Raw genomic sequence first — 17,840 nt, 5'->3', positions numbered from 1 at the left:
GTGAGGTTGCAAAACTAAGCCCAAAAATACCACTAATGTCGGATTGGAAGTTCTTGTACACGTTTTTGCTGGACGTGTGCTGAAGCTGGCATTCCTCACAGAGAAAGAGTTTTTCATTGCGATCCCGGGTTCACATATTTCGCAATATCAGCAGTTCATGCTGGATGCTTACTGGCGTCTCCAGCTGGCTTTAAACATTCAATAATGTGGTGCACAGGGTCATACAAAAACTGACCACAGTACTGGCTTTTATTCATTTTTGCTGTTGTTTATCATTTGGCATTTGTCATACCAGAACACAGACAGCCTTAAAGTGTGGATCTTCACAAGGGAAATCCACCCATCATGAAAAATCTCTGCAGAATTCAATCTTTGTCGTTCAGAGTGGTTTGATGCGATGTGGTTCACTGTAGACAAACATACCTACTAAGATTGAATTTACAGTGGTGGTGATAGGACCCAGGTGATGTATACAGCCCAAATATAGTGGTTTTATTTACTGTCCAAAATGACCAGTGAACATACACACGTCTGAGATTTCTACATGTAATTTTGATGATGGTAAAATATAAAAAAGCAAATATAAAAAAGCAAAATTTGTCTTTGCATACTGTTTCGACTTATGACGCTCTGCTTGTAATTCTAGGGTATTTTTTGTGCCTAAACACAAAATAGAAATTGCTTCTAATGGATGGCATAAAAACCTTTACAGGTCACAAAAATACAGGTTGAATTCATAGAATTATAACCATTATAGGGCCTTAAACATTTCATGTAATAGCTTTTCGTGATGTAGCTTTTACATACATTTGCATCAGGTTCCTATGACCACCGCTGTGAACAAGTCTGACTCAAGTTTGTCTAGAACAGAGCATTTCACACCAAACCACTCTTAATGACTTTGTTTACATCTTAGCAATGTGAAAATGCAGAATTAATGCAGACATTTTGCATAAAATAGGAAATTTCCCATGAAATCTATTTTGGTGGAGTGGCCGCTAGAGACACCTCATATTCAGGCTGTTCTGATTTTATGATAAGCTGAATTATAACTGATCTCTTTCCCATGGGCTCTGAGGAGACAACGTGTTGGTTGTTCCAAACGCATATCTGACATAACCTCTGAGGAGAGTGGGATTACTGCAGAGACAAGCCTTCAGAGAGGAGCCACATAACAATGACCACCTTTAGAGCAGAGGATCTGAAACGGCACCATGCTCCAGGCACATTTGGGCAATTTGGAAATATGAGGCAGTCTTGGGTTTGCGCTTGAGACAGATAATACTAATAGCCCTAGATTAATGATTAATGAATCGTTCAAATAATAGAAAATCACAGGGAAAATTGGAGAGAAGTGGTGTAGAAGTAAGAGACAAATGATTAAATCAACCTACTCAGAAAAGCCTTTTCCACGTTCCTACTATTATGAAACATATAGATTGACTTGAAAATGATGACTAGACACACGGAATTATACAGTGACCAATCAACAAATACACTGTAGCATTATTATTCACATATTCTTATTCTGTGACAACTTTTTAACATAATCTGAGTGCTTTTTTTTTTAGTTGTATGCCTTTTTTGACTCTTTGTCCGGAAAAGTTTTAAATATAAGGTTCTGTCTTCGAGCCACTCAGCACTTCAAATGCACACAATAGGACCAACCACGTTCTAGCTCAATATCTCAAAGCTGCTCAGAACACAGACAGAACCTTCTAAATCAGACTGTGGCTTGATCCCTGGTGATTCCACAGCCTTCTGTGGACACGAGTCTAGATCTCCCTCTCGCTCCCCGTCACTCAGAGACATGCAAGCCAGTGCTGGTGTCTGTTGCCCGGCTGTAAAAGAATTGGCAGTTTGCATTCTCCTGACGGGTGGTCTCTGACTTTTTCACAGATATGTACCACCATTTTCTTCATTCTGAACACCTTATTAGGAATTATAAGTGTTCAGAAAGTACTAAAGATTTAAGAATTATTCATTATTGTTGTGTGAGCATGGGTGGGAAACTTTAATGGGGTATTTGCATTGTGTACTATGAATGCATTCATGGTTGGTGTAGTGTAGTGGTTAACACCTCTGCTTTCTATGCTGTAGACTGGGGTTCAATCCCCACCTGGGTCAGCGCCCTACACTAAACCAATAAGAGTCCTTGGGCAAGACTCCTAACACCACCTTTTCCTACCTGTGTAAAATGATCAAACTGTAAGTTGCTCTGGATAAGAGCGTCTGCCAAATGCCATAAATGTAAATAATCTCAAAAAGGTAGAAAACATAAGCAAAAAATGGGACTAATTCATGTTTACTACTAGAAAATTTCCATAATTAAAAAGTAAATCATAAAAAATTCTATTATAGAGGAGTATTACAAAAAAACTTTTCAGACTGTTTTTTTCCCCCACAAACTCTTCGCTTTGTGTTGCTGTATAATACAGTCTTGTGTTTATTGTCTTATTACCACTCTATATTCTGCAGCTTTTGGCCCAAGCTGGGAAAAGCTAATCCGATTTGACATCACGCCTATTACGAGGGACCCTCGCACAAAGAGCGTGTTGTTCAGCCAACACTAATTGGCTGTATGATTAGGCAAAGTTAGCTGGGTTATAACATGTGAATGGAGGACCTCAGTATAAAAAGCCTCAAATCTCAGCAGGACCCCAAACTCCACTAACGAACACAACACACTCGGACCTTCGCACACCTGCTGGTTGTATCACAGGGCTCAACCACACGAGGAGGAAAAATGGTTAGCCGGTAAGTGCTACGTTACTTTGACTATAACACCCACAGGTTTCAGAGATACCACAAACAGCAGTGTGAGCTTTTAATTCCATAAGAAAATCAGCATCTTCACTGCAAAATTATAAAAAATAAAATAAAATGAACATTTAATTAAATTTCGTTAACATACATTTCTCATTAAGAGACTGTTGTAAGAATATTATAAAGTTACTCACCTGCTTCTCGACATTTTTAGTTTAAAGATTTCATATCTATTGGAAATGTCTGTTTTATTTCTTGAAATATGTAAAATGATCTGCCAATGGTATAAAACAATTTCACTACATAAAATGACTTAAAAACAAGTCAAACATTTAGAAATGGGTTAAAGAAATCTTTTCATTTTCTTACGATAGTCTCATAATGAGGAATATTAAGAATACTGACTAGATTTAAGATGTTTTTACATGCCAAGTTGTCGTTTTTTGCAGTCTTTTGTATAGAAATGAACATAAATGGCAAGAAAAAATGTATATGTATGATTTGCAATGAGATGTATGGTACAGATGAGTGACTGTTATAGTAAGTGAAGAGTAATGGAGATCCATCCAGTAGCTTTGGGATGAGTTGGAGAGATGTTTGTGCTTATTACATCCCAAGAGGTAGTGTTCTATGACTACATGTAAAAGAATGTAAACTGTCTTGTGCTTAAACTGAGCTATAAAAGTGTGAAATGGAGGTTTGGACCAACCAGTCACTCCCAGCCAGTTAAGAGGTTACACACTAATATTAAGATGAATTAGGTGAGAGTTGCTTAGTCCTTATGGTTGATCAATAAAAGACTATGATAAATGACAGACGTCAAGTATAAAATGTTTGCTTCTAGTTTTGAACACCCCGCTGGAGACTACAAGAAGATCTTTGAGACCGTGGAGGAGCTGAATGAACCTCTACCAGCCACAGTCACCGGTATGCCACTCAGTTTTTATATCCTATATTCGGATTACATTAGAAATGGCACAACATTTTGGATTATTCATCCAGAATTTTGTAGTGGCGTCCATCCATCCATCCATCCATCCATCCATCCATCCATCCATCCATCCATCCATCCATTCTATCCTGTAGTGCTCTCCACAGCCTCTATCTCTTTTATTCCTGGTTATATTGTATCATTAGTATAACTCGAATCTTCTGTTTAGGGCGAATCCCCTCCTTCATCAGAGGAAGTCTTCTTCGCCTCGGTCCTGGCCTCTTTGAGGTGGGATCCGAACCTTTCTACCATCTCTTCGATGGCCAAGCCCTGATGCACAAGTTTGATTTCAGCAATGGCCAGGTCACCTATTTCCGCAGGTAGGTTTACAGTGAGCGCTGTAGTAAACCAGATTTGGATAAAGTCAAGGTCTTTAGTTCTAAACAATGGCTGGCGTTTGGTACCAACACTGGGCAAATGTTTTTAGTCTCAAAGCATTAACACTTGATATCAAGGGAGACTTTGAAATGGACCACAAGCTAACAGACACACATACATTACCATTCAAAACCAAAGTTTGGAATCAATGTTCTCAAATTATACAAAACAATTTGGATGCAGACAAGTGGATAAATGATTCTAACCCACAAGTCTTGCGCAAGATTTCGAATAATTAGTAGGTACAGAATAAAAACTAAGAAATTTAGATTTGTTGTTGATATGAGTTGTACATTTTTCATTTACACGCTTGGTAGACGCTTTTATCCAGAGCAAATTACACTTCAGTCATGTTAAGGAGGTGGGCAAATGTAGAGTGAGGAGTCTTGCTGAATGGTAAAGCGTGGTGTTCCTACTGGAGTAGGGACTCAAACCCCAGTCAGGCTAAAGAAGGGCAGCAGTGTTACCTGCTACACTATACCAACCACAAGATAATTAATTTATTCTAAAATTCTGAACCTCTATATCATTCATATGTTGGTTATAATAAAATTCAGCATATTTTTAAAGTTGAGATCAAATCTTAAGGTGGATGCCTAGACAAAAAAAAAACAATATAAATACATAAATACATATATTATGTGTGACTTTTTGTTCACAGAGTTCTTGAAATATTGAATAAAACATCTACAAATTGTAATATTGTAATATTTAAGTACATACATAAATATAAGTACATAAAGACATGCATAAGCAAGCCCACTACTCAGCCCACGTCTCACTCTCTCAGCCGTCAACTCTCAACTGACTCTCGGTTATTCCTGCTCTGCACACATATCCCGAAAATGAACCCTGCCTTCACAATAAGAGTATTTATCAGAATAAACCTGTGAATAAATGTTGAAGAACTAATAACCTCAACTGACATATCAAAACAAATTCTGAACATGCTACAACTGTATTTACACAAATGATCAAAAACCGTTAACCTCATTACAGTTTTATTACACACTTCTATAACCTAAGAAAAGCTCCATTAGTTTGCATCGAAGTCCCTGTAGTTAATGAATAATAAGCCTTAGTAAGTAATAAGCCTGGAATGTTATGGGGTTATTATGGCAAGTGATTCCAAACCTTGAATGGTAGTGTGAGAAATATTGTGTTTACACAAAACACATGTAGAAAAGTGAGAAATAACAGGTCTTAGTAAATCTGTATTAGGCATGCTGCACATAACAGGAGCTGGATTAATAGCCTTATCCTGCAGCTGAGCTGTCACGCATCTTGGCTTTGGCTGTATGAGTAGCTGTAACTTTCTTGGTCAAAACAACCAGCATTTTTGTCACACGTTCAGCAAAGTAGCATATTTCTCAAAAAAGTATTCAGACGGCCTTCCTAATTAATGAATTCAGCTACTTTAAGGTGCTCCAGTGTTAACACAGGCCAATAGAATGGGATTCCCTGGAGCAGCTCCATGACAAGCATTGGCAAGAGGAGTATTAGCCCTATCTTTGGGTTATGGAGCAGTGTTCTCTGGATTGAATGGGATGAGTTGGAGTGATTCAGAACAACATCAGTACCTCATCTCACTAATGCTCTAGTAGCTGAATGCAATCAAACCGTCACAGCAATGATCCCACGTCTACTGTAAAGCCTTATCAGAAGAGTCAAGGCTGTTGCTGCAGCAAAGAGGGGCAAACGTCCGTCTTGTTATGTGTGAAAGCGGTTTTACACATGGTTTGAAACTCAACAAAGAATTTCTTTGCCTCATCCCAGGTTCATCAAGACAGATGCCTACGTGCGTGCCATAACTGAAAAACGTGTTGTGATCACTGAATTTGGAACTTGTGCCTATCCAGATCCCTGCAAGAACATCTTCTCCAGGTTTTTGTCTGCTTGTTCTACTGCGCTTATAGAGCAGAACAATTTGTCTCTGTGTCTGCACACTGTGGAATTAGACCTCTGCATTTAACCCATCCGTGCAGTGAAACACCCACATACAGTCGTGGGCTGGAGTACAGGGGGCAGTCGTGGGCTGGAGGTTAGGGAGCTGGCCCTGTAACCGGAAGGTCGCCGGTTTGATCCCCAGGGCCGACAGTCCATGACTGAGGTGTCCTTGAGCAAGACACCTAACCCCCAACTGCTCCCCGGGTGCTGTGGATAGGGCTGCCCACCGCTCCAGGCAAGTGTGCTCACTGCCCCCTAGTGTTTGTGTGTTCACTAGTGTGTATGTGGTGTTTCACTTCACGGATGGGTTAAATGCGGAGTGGAATTTCCCTGGTTTTGGGATCAAAAAAGTACACTAGAGGGCAGTGAGCACACTTGCCCGGAGCCGTGGGCAGCCCAATCCACGGCACCCGTGATTGAGTTTTTCTCCCATATATTTCATTAGTAACTGCAGATCAAGTCTGGCTTATAAATTTACTGTCTGTTTTGGGCAGGTTCTTCTCTTACTTCAAAGGTGTTGAGGTAACAGACAACTGCCTGGTGAACGTTTATCCCATTGGAGAAGACTTCTACGCTGTTACAGAGACCAACTTCATTACTAAAGTGAATGTAGATACTCTAGAGACGCTGAAAAAGGTAAAAATGAGAAGTGCATCGAGCACACATTTGATCCCTTTAGGTCCTTAATCTACATTAACAACTCCACCTAGGGCCGAACAATTAGTCATTTTTATCTAAAAGTCGCAGCAGGAAAGAGTGCAATTTTTCATTATATCCTATATTATTCAGTATGTTTAAGTGGAGAAATTGGACCTAATAGCTCGTGAAATGGCAGCATGTCACAGTTTATTCAGTGTTTAAGCCCCCAGAAATGGATGTGCTGGTCTTCTTGGTAAAATAAGGCCTGCAGCTTAATTTATTGAAACTAAAAATTGATCAGAAAAATCACAAATGGATATTTTCACCAAATTGGCCAGCCGTAGCTCCACCTCAATATACTGAAGAAACACAAAGGTGGTGTTTGGTCTCAGCCAATTCTTTTCTTCCAATGTTATCTTCCTGACAGGTTGATATGTGCGACTATGTGAACATTAATGGAGTCACAGCCCACCCCCAAATCGAAAGAGATGGCACTGTTTACAACATTGGAAACTGCATGGGGAAGGGAGCCACGCTGGCTTACAACATCGTCAAGATCCCACCCACTCAGAAAGGTAGGTGACGTTCATATTGCGCTGAGCACCACTATTCCAAATAGCAAGTATGGCCTTACTGAAACCCTGTGAAGTCCACTAAATTCTCAATGACACTGATACACTAAGCTCTGTGGGCCTGTTTTTCTTTCGGTTTAATGAAATTAAAAGCTTCACATCTCAGTAATAAGCTTAATTTGTAACATCAGTCTCAGGCCCACATTTAAAGGGGCACTTTAGCCTAAAACCAGTGTTTACTATGTTGTTTGTCATGTGATTGTGTTGCTATGCAGCGCAGCATTGTATAATTCAGCCTCATTAGTTTTCCTTCATCAATGTTCTCTCACTGCGATAGCCAGCCATCCAGAGAAAAGCAGCCGAAGCAATAAAAAGGTGTCTAGACAGACCTGCTAACTTCATTCTTCAGGGATGGTGGTCATCCTATTCAGAATCATTTCATAGCAGTCTGTCCCCAAATATCCACCCCAAAACATTTTTTCAATAATTTCTCCCACTTTGAAGATATATCACCAGGATAGTCTTTAAACTGGAAAAGAGAGAGAACTGTGGCACTGCTGAACAATGTGATTAGGCATGTTTACAACGGATGTAGCAGTGGTTATATCTATCCTTTTGGCCAAAGTGTTCCATTAAACATGGTCTTGGCAACGGCCAAGCATACAGACTTGTCTCCCCTTCACTTCGAATAAAAATGTGTTTTCTTTCTCTCAGATAAGTCAGACCCCATTGAGAAATCCAAGGTTGTGGTCCAGTTTCCCAGTGCTGAGAGGTTCAAACCATCCTATGTACACAGGTTAGCATCCAACACGTATGTCTAGCTCCAATGGGTGGAATAACATCATAATGCATCTTCCTTATATTCAGCAGTCCAAGGTCCAAGGTGCATGCGAAAAAATCGTGCCCTAATGAAGTATTCCCGTCTCTGTTACCCTGTCCAGCTTTGGAATGACAGAAAACTACTTTGTCTTCGTGGAGACGCCCGTCAAAATCAACCTGCTGAAGTTTTTGGGTGCCTGGGCTATTCGCGGCTCCAACTACATGGACTGCTTTGAATCTGATGAAGAAAAAGGAGTAAGAAAAATGCATTTGCAACTTAATCATTGAAATAACGAAGGGTCTTCAAAAAAAAGAGTGAATTGATTGTGTGCTATATCATCCCCGATAAGTTGTAAAACCAGCCTTTATCCATTAAACTTCACAGAAATCACAGAAGCTCACATTCTCATACCTTTTTCAAAGTTATCTCAATTACATTTAAGCTTGTATTGTTGTATTAACGTCAACAGACATGGATCCACATTGCTAAGAAGGACCCAGGAGAGTACATTGACTACAAATTCAGGGCTGCTGCAATGGGCCTTTTCCACCACATCAATGCATATGAAGACTCGGGCTTCGTTGTCTTTGATCTGTGTACCTGGAAAGGGTAAATGAATCAAACCAGCATAACCTAAAAATAACTTCTGCATTGTAATTACACTTGGGACATTTACCAATCTGCTTTTAAAACACCTGAAGGTAGTTTTCATTCAGCAGGCAGTGTAGTAACCAGGAGTCGGTGGGTTCTTCAGATTTTTCAGTGACAGTACTGGTGAAAGAATAGACTAATGCTGCTTTTACACATAAGAATAAATGAGTTGAAAGCAGCCTGCTTGGGTAATTAGAAGATTTAAAGGGGAATTGCACAGATTTGTAAAAAACTCAGCATAAGTTAATCATTAAGGTGTAAAGAAAGTCATTAAGAGTGCACTGTATCATTAAAAACACTATATAAATGTATCCAGTCTGATTAATTTGCAGTGTTGTGATGTCTACAAAGGAAATATAGTCATTTTATTTACTGTCCAATTCAACCACTTAATCTATGTGCTTTTATGTTTTTCTTTACAATGCTCTGCCTGGACACCTCTATTTAAAAAAAAAACATTTTAGACTGAAACTTCAACTCAAAACTATCAGGAAACATTATCCCAGGTGTGCCACAACCTATTCGTAACCATTTAATGTATTCAGTTTCTATGGGGTTGGTAACTTGGCATTAAACTCTTCAGACGTCTGGTTCCTATCAGCACCACTCTAAACAATTCTGACTCTGCAAGTTGAATGGAGTGTCCAAATTAAACCACTCTGAATGACTTTGCTTATGTCTTAACCCTTCAATTATGCAGAAATGTTCAAAATCACTTGAATTCCCCTTTAAGCATATGAGTCTATTTTAATTAGGCCAGTCTTATCCTGTAGAGTTAAAAGGCCTCGTGGAAACGACAATAGGAAATATCATAATAGAACGATGTTATAATGTTTTTGAGTACATATGAAACTTGTATATTAAACCTCTGAAAAGGTTTTAATGAGAATTCATGCTTCTGTTATAGATTTGAGTTCGTGTACAACTACCTGTGGCTGGCGAACCTTCGTGAAAACTGGGATGAGGTGAAGAAAAACGCCATGATTGCCCCTCAGCCAGAAGTGCGGAGATTTGTGATTCCACTGGACCCCTACAGGGTACAGCACAGTTTCATTCACTTCACAGTGAGGTCATTGTCTCAGAGCTAGGGAGAGATTTGTTTTCTAGTCTCATTTTTAATCATGTTTTTATCTTCTCTTCCTATGAAGGAGAGATTGCTTTGTGCTACAGATAAAGGTTTATCAGATTTCATTTCATTCTGCTTGTATCTCTTCCTCTCCAATGATTCCCTTGCTTCTCTCACCCACTCTGTCGCAGGAGGAGCAGGGAAAGAACCTGATCTCTTTGCCCTACACCACAGCCACAGCTACCATGCGCGAGGACGGAACCATCTGGCTGGAGCCCGAGGTGCTTTTCTCTGGCCCTCGACAAGGTCAGAGTCCAGTAAAGTCATCATAGTCATTTGCAAAAGTTTGAACATCCGGTCACATGACATGTTTTGTTGATTTTCTGAGTAAAATACGAACATCCTCTACAGAGAACGCACTTAAATGTGACATTCTTCTGCACATATATGGCCATTTTTATTCATCCTCTGAGTTTAACACATTGGAAAAAATAAAACTAAAGAATTTAAAATTTGCCATAACTTTTTACCATTTAAGGTTTTATTTTTCTTCCAGTATGTTCACAAATAAACGGCAATTGTGCAGTAGAATGTGCAGAAGTGTGCTCTCTGTAGAGCACATGTTCACTTTTTAATCAACTATACATATAATTCAACCGGGGGTGCCCAAAGTTTTGCATACAACTGTATATTAATGCAACCTAATCTGACATGCACATACATTTAAAGCTTATATATATTTACAATACTTATATTTCTTATTACTTATATGGGAACTTGCACCCAAGTTTTTCACTCACCTGTACTCCTGTACTCTCGTGATGTGACAATAAATCTGATTTGATTTGATTTGATTTGATTTAATAAATTGTATGAAAATGCATTGTTTGAGTTGGACAAGCCTTTCTTAAAAATAAAGATTTTTTCTACGAGCCCTGCTACATAACTTTGACATAACCATGTCATACACGTTATGGCAGATGTTATACTCTGTCATGACAGCTTTTGTTTAGTAGTATAACAGTGTCTTGTTACCATTACAGATAACGGTCATGCTATTTTTTGCTGGGTGTGCTCTAGTAGGCTGGCATGATATGAAACATTTTGACATTTGTCATGACAACTAGCAGCGACAGTGACATGACAGTGTTATATTAATGAAGTGGTGAGCCATGACTATTAGAGCAAGGCCTTCAATTTAGGCCATAAATGTCAAAACTTGGGCAAAACTCGTCTTTATAAAAGCTCATTTCTGATAGCGTCCTTATAGGATTCTAGTAGTTTGTTACCACTAAGCCGAAAGCGACTCAGGGAACATTTCTATGGTAGTTTTAAATTAAACTCAGACATTTTAGGCTTCTAAAAGACAATCCGTGTTTTGATTGAAATTTGTGACACATACATTAGCAAACATTTTATCTTGTAGTAATTTCAGAGTGACTCAGTTGAGAGCTGCTGCTGCTGTTCTCCATTTGTAGCAACCCACCGATCAGACTGATGCTCATATTCACAGTCAGTGATGTATCTTGGGCTTCCAAAAGGCCTAAAGTTATCTTTTGAATCTCTTTGAAACTTGAATTCCTAACCAATAGCAGTGCTTGCTTAGATGTATCTGGCTGGATTCCTGATTGTCCAAATCTCCACTCAAGAATTGAACCCTTTTGTTTCCTTCCAACACTTAACAATGAATCAAGAGTGGCACTGTCATGTTTGGAGAGTTTAAATACAAACACAATTCTTCTGAACTGAACTCAACTAAAAATTACACATGTATTTTTTAGTTCCCAGAAACCACAAGGCCTTTTCTGAAGGCCTAGAAGCCCCTGAGGGTTCCCTTCTATGTTAACTGGCTTAATCTGCCAGAACAGCATATGACATCTGCCATGACATGTTTATGGCTTGGCTATGTCAGTGCTATGTAGCAGTGCTCAAGCAGCATGCTATCATTTTTTGCTGTGCCAATTTCATTAAAGCACCTGTTAGATGGTCAAGTAGTTAATAATGTAGCACATTGCTTTAAGTTTCTTATTTCCTTCCTGTGCCAACCTCAACAGCTTTCGAGTTCCCGCAGATCAACTACAAAATGAACAACGGGAGGAACTACACCTACGCTTATGCACTCGGCCTTAACCACTTCATCCCAGACAGGGTGAGGATTACTCCCAGTTTGAATGAGTGTGGGCCCAAACTTCTACTACAGACTTTTATAGCCTAAAAAGTAGCTCAGCCAGTTTGAATAGCTGTAACTGAATTGTATTACACTGTAGTAACTCAATAATAAGTCTTAGTATGTAACAAGCCTGGGATTTTAAGGAGTTAAACTCTTATCAAGACAGTCAGCTAGTCTTGTCTTTGCCTGCCGCTGTAAGTGTCTTTGTGTTTGGTTACAGATTTGCAAGCTGAACGTGAGGACTAAGGAGACGTGGGTGTGGCAGGAGCCGGACTCGTACCCCTCAGAGCCTCTGTTCGTACAGAACCCTGATGGAGTTGATGAGGATGACGGTGAGTTGGGCTAATGTTCAAAATGAGCTGGGCTTATAAACCCAGATTGGACTAAATCACGCCACTGATAGGGATTCAACACTGCTTCATTTGCTCAGACAAGGAGGCTTACAAAGAAAATGAGGCATGAACATTGCTGATGCACGGACACACAGTCATATGTAAAAGTTTAGGTCTCTGTATGTTTTTATTGATTTTCTAAGTAAAACAAAGTTTTAAACTAAGCACATAGAGATACAGAGAACACACTTCTGCACATTTTGATGCACAAGTATTGTTTATGTAATAGAACAGTGCTGTGTAGAGGATGTGGTGCTTTCACTTCAATAAAATGTCATTTGAAAAGAGGCACACACACTTTTGTATATAACTGTATGTAGTAATGAGAGACTAAGAGCTATTTTAACATTTTTCAGGTTCTGGGTATTATATTGAGGTCACACTATAAATCCATATGCTAAAGTTTGAACAGACCAGGTCAAATTAAGCATTTTGTTAACTTTCTAAGTGAAAATAAGTTAACGTGTCCTCTACTGGGAGGAAACGTAAACACAGCTTTTTCTGCAAAATCTTCCAATATGTTACATTCGACAAATAAACAAATACCCAGCTATAATGGCTATGTGGCAAATACTCCCTTACAAACATAATACAGAAAATATACAAAGATGAATAAGTAAAATAAAGAAACTAGATTCGTCCATTGGTTGGTATACATTAGCATACTTTCACACATCGCAGCACAGAAGTTCTACTAATGCTGCATATACATGCTCTTATAATGATCTATCATAGACCTCTGTATAATAGTATTGTAGCGTTGTCTTACAGACTTTTTAGCATCATGTATGAACTTTGATAATTGCCTGCACAGTTCTTATGGGAATCCAATCAAACCTCCTGTCGTTATACTAATGTTGTTTCTCCACTAACGTAGATTGCTATAGATAACATTATGTACATGACACAAGCCACAAGGGCAAGTCTGTTTGAGATGGTCTGAGGCAAGTATGTATTGATGTACACTGCAAAAAATGATATTTGGCAAGTGAAATGATCTTAAATCTAGTCAATATATCTAATATTTCCCATTTTGAGATGACTGTGCACTTATTATAAGAATATTTTTATGCATTTTTGCTTGTTTTAGGTAATTGTATCAAGTAAAATTCTCTCACAGATAACGAACTCCCAATATAGCGATATAATTTTACTTAAAAATGCTTAAAAGATGTAAAAATGTCTAGAAATAAAGTAAATAATCTCAGTTTAGACGTACAACAATCTTAACATGAAAAATATTTGATTTATTGACTATATTTAAGATAACTGTGCTTGACGAGATACCACTTTGCAGTGTAGGCAGTTAGTGTCATGCTAACTGACGGGGTAGAATCCTCCATTCAGTACATTGGCCTCGTAGCTCCAGTGCAAGATTAAAGAGGCTAAATCTCAGACGTTTGGTTGATTGATTACAAAACTGTGTAAACGTGATTACTTGCTGAACCTGCAGGTGTCCTGCTGACTATCGTGGTTTGCCCTGGAGCCCAGAGACCAACGTACTGCCTGATCTTGAATGCCAAGGACCTGTCAGAGATCGCCAGGGCCGAGGTGGATGTCCTGTCGCCCGTCACCTTCCATGGGATGTACAAGCCATAGAGCGATCATAGCGGTCACATTTCAGAGCCTTCAAGAGCATTATCATCTACCATCTACACTGGGACATCTCCAGGATCAAAACGTGTCAAGAGAAATCACATTGCCTTTAATTTTTTTTCTGAATGTTGGATTTTGTGTCTATCAGTGTCATTAAGTGAGGTGTGAAAGTCTGCTATTGTATACCAGTGACCCCCCCCCCCCTTCCCATTCTCTCTCATAAGTTAAGCTGTCATTCTTATTTCTGTGATTGTGTTATTTAACTCAGGACTTAGAAGAGAACAACTGAAAAACGTATTTGTCTGTAACACCATATTTAAAGTAAAGTATCACGGAGACTCATTAAAGTTATTTTAAAACATTTCTCCGTCCTGTCCAGCCTCGATTTTTTATTTATTTATTTTTTTGCATAAAGAAATTGATCTGTTCAGTATGTATTTCCTTGAAGGGCCAATATCCTGTATTTTTCTTGTATTTTATTTTTGTCCTTGAGTTCCAGTTATGATGTTTGTGTGGGTCTAAACACCAAAATCAGTCATAATTCGTGTTACTCTCCCTGAAATATGTAAATGAGCTCTGATTGGATGCCCTGTGTTGCCCTCTTTCAAAAAGGTGTCAAGACTGAAACACTCCTTATAACTTTAGCCTGATTGGGTGGAGCTAAAACGCCACAGCTGCTGTATGGACTGGAGAGTGAATGGTGTGTTTTACAGTTTCTAAATTCTACATAAAACATTAAATTAATTAACAAAATTAATGAAAAACTAATTTTTTCATAATATTAACCCTTTAATTTACAGCTTGTGTCATTAATAAGAACACTTTTAAATCTGCATGCACTAATAACTGACTTCATCTTAAATAACAGGTTTAATATACAGATCTTTACTCCACATGAGTTCATATCATCATCATACCCAAAAGGCTAAAGTTACTTCTTTAACAAACTCATTAGTTTCCTTGCAGTCCACTACACTTTAGCAGAATAGCAGAGGAAATTCTGCTTTTCTCACAAGCTCCTCAATGAACAGGTGTAATGTGGCTAAGCAAGGCTCGATTTGCTTCGGCTGATCTGTAACAAAACATTACAGCTTACAGCAAAACATACAGAGGTCCCAGTTACAGCACAGAGAAGCACCTGACTGATTTGTGTTGGCTGGATAAAGAATGACGTAAGCACTGCATACTTTGCGGTATTAGAGCACATTCTCCAACAGACGCAGATCAAACTAGCTCACGCTTCCAGTGCTTTGCAGCAGAGTGCACAGTAACTAGTTACATTTACTAAGTACATCATGCCTTCAAGACATGTAAGTCAAATTTTAGTGGAGTGGTACTTTTCTGTGTATTTTTGAACAAAACTTGTACTGAATAATGTGATAAAATGATAAAACTACTGTACAGTGTGTTTGTGAGAAAAGTGATCTACTCAAAACTGTTACATTTTAGTCAATTAGTTACTATTAGTTACTTCTTCTTCTTCTTTCGGCTGTTCCCTTTAGGGGTCGCCACAACGGATCATCTGCCTCCATCTTACCTTATCCATTGCCTCCTCTATTTTCACACCAACCATCTCCATGTCCACCTTCACTACATCCATAAACCTTCTCTGAGGTCTACCTCTTCTCCTTCTACCCGGCAGCTCCATCTCCAACATTCTGATCCCTGATGTAACCACTATTCCTCCTCAACACATGTCCAAACCATCTCAATCCCTGATGTAACCCTACCTTCACCTTGAAACCATTTGTCACTCCAACTGCACACCTCACCACTGTCTCACTATCCTCATACATGTCCTGCACCACCCTAACATACTTTTCAGCTACACCTGACTTCCTCATACAGTACCACAGTTCCTGTCTTGGCACCCTATCATATGCCTTCTCTAGATCCACAAAGACACAATGGAGCTCCTTCTGACCTTCTCTGTACTTCTCTACCAACACTCTCAACGCAAAAACTGCATCTGTGGTACTCTTTCTGGGCATGAAACCAAACTGCTGCTCACTGATCTGAACCTCTCGCCTTAGCCTTGCTTCAACAACTCTTTCCCATACCTTCATGGTGTGGCTCATCAACTTACTATTCATCTAATAGTCAATCTATTATTATTCTATTTTATTATTATTATTATTATTATATTAATCTATTGACTAATCATCAAGTTACTATTAGTTAACATTTTTTAAATTATTATTTAAATACATTCTGTTCTGCTGTTAGATCACAAAAAAATAATAAAATAAAAAAAATGAGCCAAACTGTAGTTCCTGTTCTGACAGATGTTGGGTTTACTATGAAGTTACCCTCAAGTACTCAAGTAAAGTACTCTGTCCTTAAGTAATTTTCTTACCTGATACTTCTGTATTTTTACTGTTTCTTGAAGGTTCTTTTACTTTGACAAAGCAAATGTAACCATTTTATTTACTATCCAAATCCACCAGTGAACCTATCTTTATATGTTGACAGCGAAAAATAGTAGTAAAGCTGAAAAAAGTACTTTTAGGGGCCCTGCACTGCTCTACGTGTGCACCGTTAGTAGATAAAAATCTAATTTTAGGCCCAAACCTTGTATCATACACTCTTGGTGTAAAGATGGTGCTTCAAGGGTTCTTTAGGTACGAAAATATATAGAATCATGAACTCTCAAAGAACCCTTTACGTGATTAAAGGGTTCTTTTAATCAAGAAATGGTTTTTCAGATTGCTGGAGAACGTGCTGTAGATGGTTCTACACAAAACCTTTTTTTAGGTTCTATGTAGCACCCAAAAGTGTTCTGCTATTGCTATGGTGTCAAGCTTGTAACAATAGAAGAACCATTTTGGGTGCTGTATAGAACCTTTTTCAAAAAGCTGGTGGTGGCAGCGTTCTGGTCTGGGGAATGTTTTCATGGCATTCTCTGGGCCCATTCATCCCTGTGGAAGGCTTTCAGGTATGAATGCATCCTTGCAGATCATGTACACACACACACGCTGATTGTCTCCCCTGGGGCGGCTGGGATCTTCAAGCAAGACAATGCGACATGTCCCGTGGCTAGAAATGTCCAACATTAGCTGGAAGAGCATGACCAGGACTTCCAAGTACTACCCCAGCCCCTTAATTCCCCAGACTTGAACCCAGTTGAGCATCTATGGGACCACCTCACTTGTCATATTCGCTCTATGGATCCTCCTCCACTCACCCTCCAGCAGCTGTGGGATGCACTGCAGTCAGCATGGCTCCAGATACCTGTGACAACCTACCTGGACCTTATTGAGTTACTCCCAGCCCATCTAGCTGCTGTCCGTGCTGCACACGGTGGTTACACTGGATCTTAGCTGGAGGTCATAATAATGTGACTCAACTGTGTAATTTAATTCGATTTTTAAACAGATTTATTTTTAAAAACTGGTCTTTAAAGACTCTTCCTGCATCCCTACTCCTACCTCTTTAAAGACATGTTTTGGATACTGGACAGAAACAAGGAATAAAAGGAATATGAAAGTTCTACAACATAACTTCCAGCCATCCTGGAAAAGACAAACAGTGAAAGAACCACATAATATCAACATTTTGTAAGGGAAGCAAACAAAAGCAACGTAAAATGTCACGCATGAACAAAATGCATCAAAACCGCAGAGGGGACAGTGCTGTGACTGCCCACCTATATGTAACTGCATCTGGTCTCACTTAAATAAAAACTAAACATTTAATTTAATAAAAACTAAACATTTAATTTAATTTATACTGATGTGCTTTTAAAACTCCTTCAGTAAATTAAAGCACCACTGCACTCAACCCACTGAAAACCTTCATAGTCAATACGTGTTAAAATGTTAAAAACAACTGCAAAAATGAAAGGAGCAAAAA

At 38.9% G+C, this 17,840-nt stretch overlaps 1 protein-coding gene across 1 annotated transcript; it reads left to right on the top strand.

Annotated features, from left to right (window-relative positions):
* Nucleotides 1–2,649: 2,649 nt before the first annotated feature.
* On the top strand, nt 2,650–14,352 carry rpe65a (retinoid isomerohydrolase RPE65 a). Its single transcript, XM_017713573.1, has 14 exons — nt 2,650–2,757; nt 3,611–3,693; nt 3,927–4,077; nt 5,912–6,019; nt 6,577–6,718; nt 7,149–7,296; nt 8,008–8,089; nt 8,235–8,367; nt 8,583–8,722; nt 9,672–9,801; nt 10,022–10,136; nt 11,885–11,979; nt 12,221–12,332; nt 13,846–14,352. The coding sequence occupies exons 1-14, from the start codon at nt 2,747–2,749 to the stop codon at nt 13,989–13,991; spliced, it is 1,596 nt and encodes a 531-aa protein (XP_017569062.1). The 5' UTR covers nt 2,650–2,746; the 3' UTR covers nt 13,992–14,352.
* The last annotated feature ends 3,488 nt before the right edge of the window (nt 14,353–17,840 follow it).

This window comes from Pygocentrus nattereri, chromosome 2, assembly GCF_015220715.1.
Source record: "Pygocentrus nattereri isolate fPygNat1 chromosome 2, fPygNat1.pri, whole genome shotgun sequence".
Classification (NCBI taxonomy): domain Eukaryota; kingdom Metazoa; phylum Chordata; class Actinopteri; order Characiformes; family Serrasalmidae; genus Pygocentrus; species Pygocentrus nattereri.
Note: the sequence above shows the minus strand (reverse complement) of the source record. Positions and strands in the feature narration are given on the sequence as shown.

Bases quoted from the DNA above. Each gene is read 5' to 3' on its own strand.
- rpe65a (XM_017713573.1), top strand. The intron at 6,020-6,576 runs GTTTTTGTCTGC...TGTTTTGGGCAG, and splicing joins TGCAAGAACATCTTCTCCAG to GTTCTTCTCTTACTTCAAAG. The intron at 12,333-13,845 runs GTGAGTTGGGCT...CTGAACCTGCAG, and splicing joins TGGAGTTGATGAGGATGACG to GTGTCCTGCTGACTATCGTG.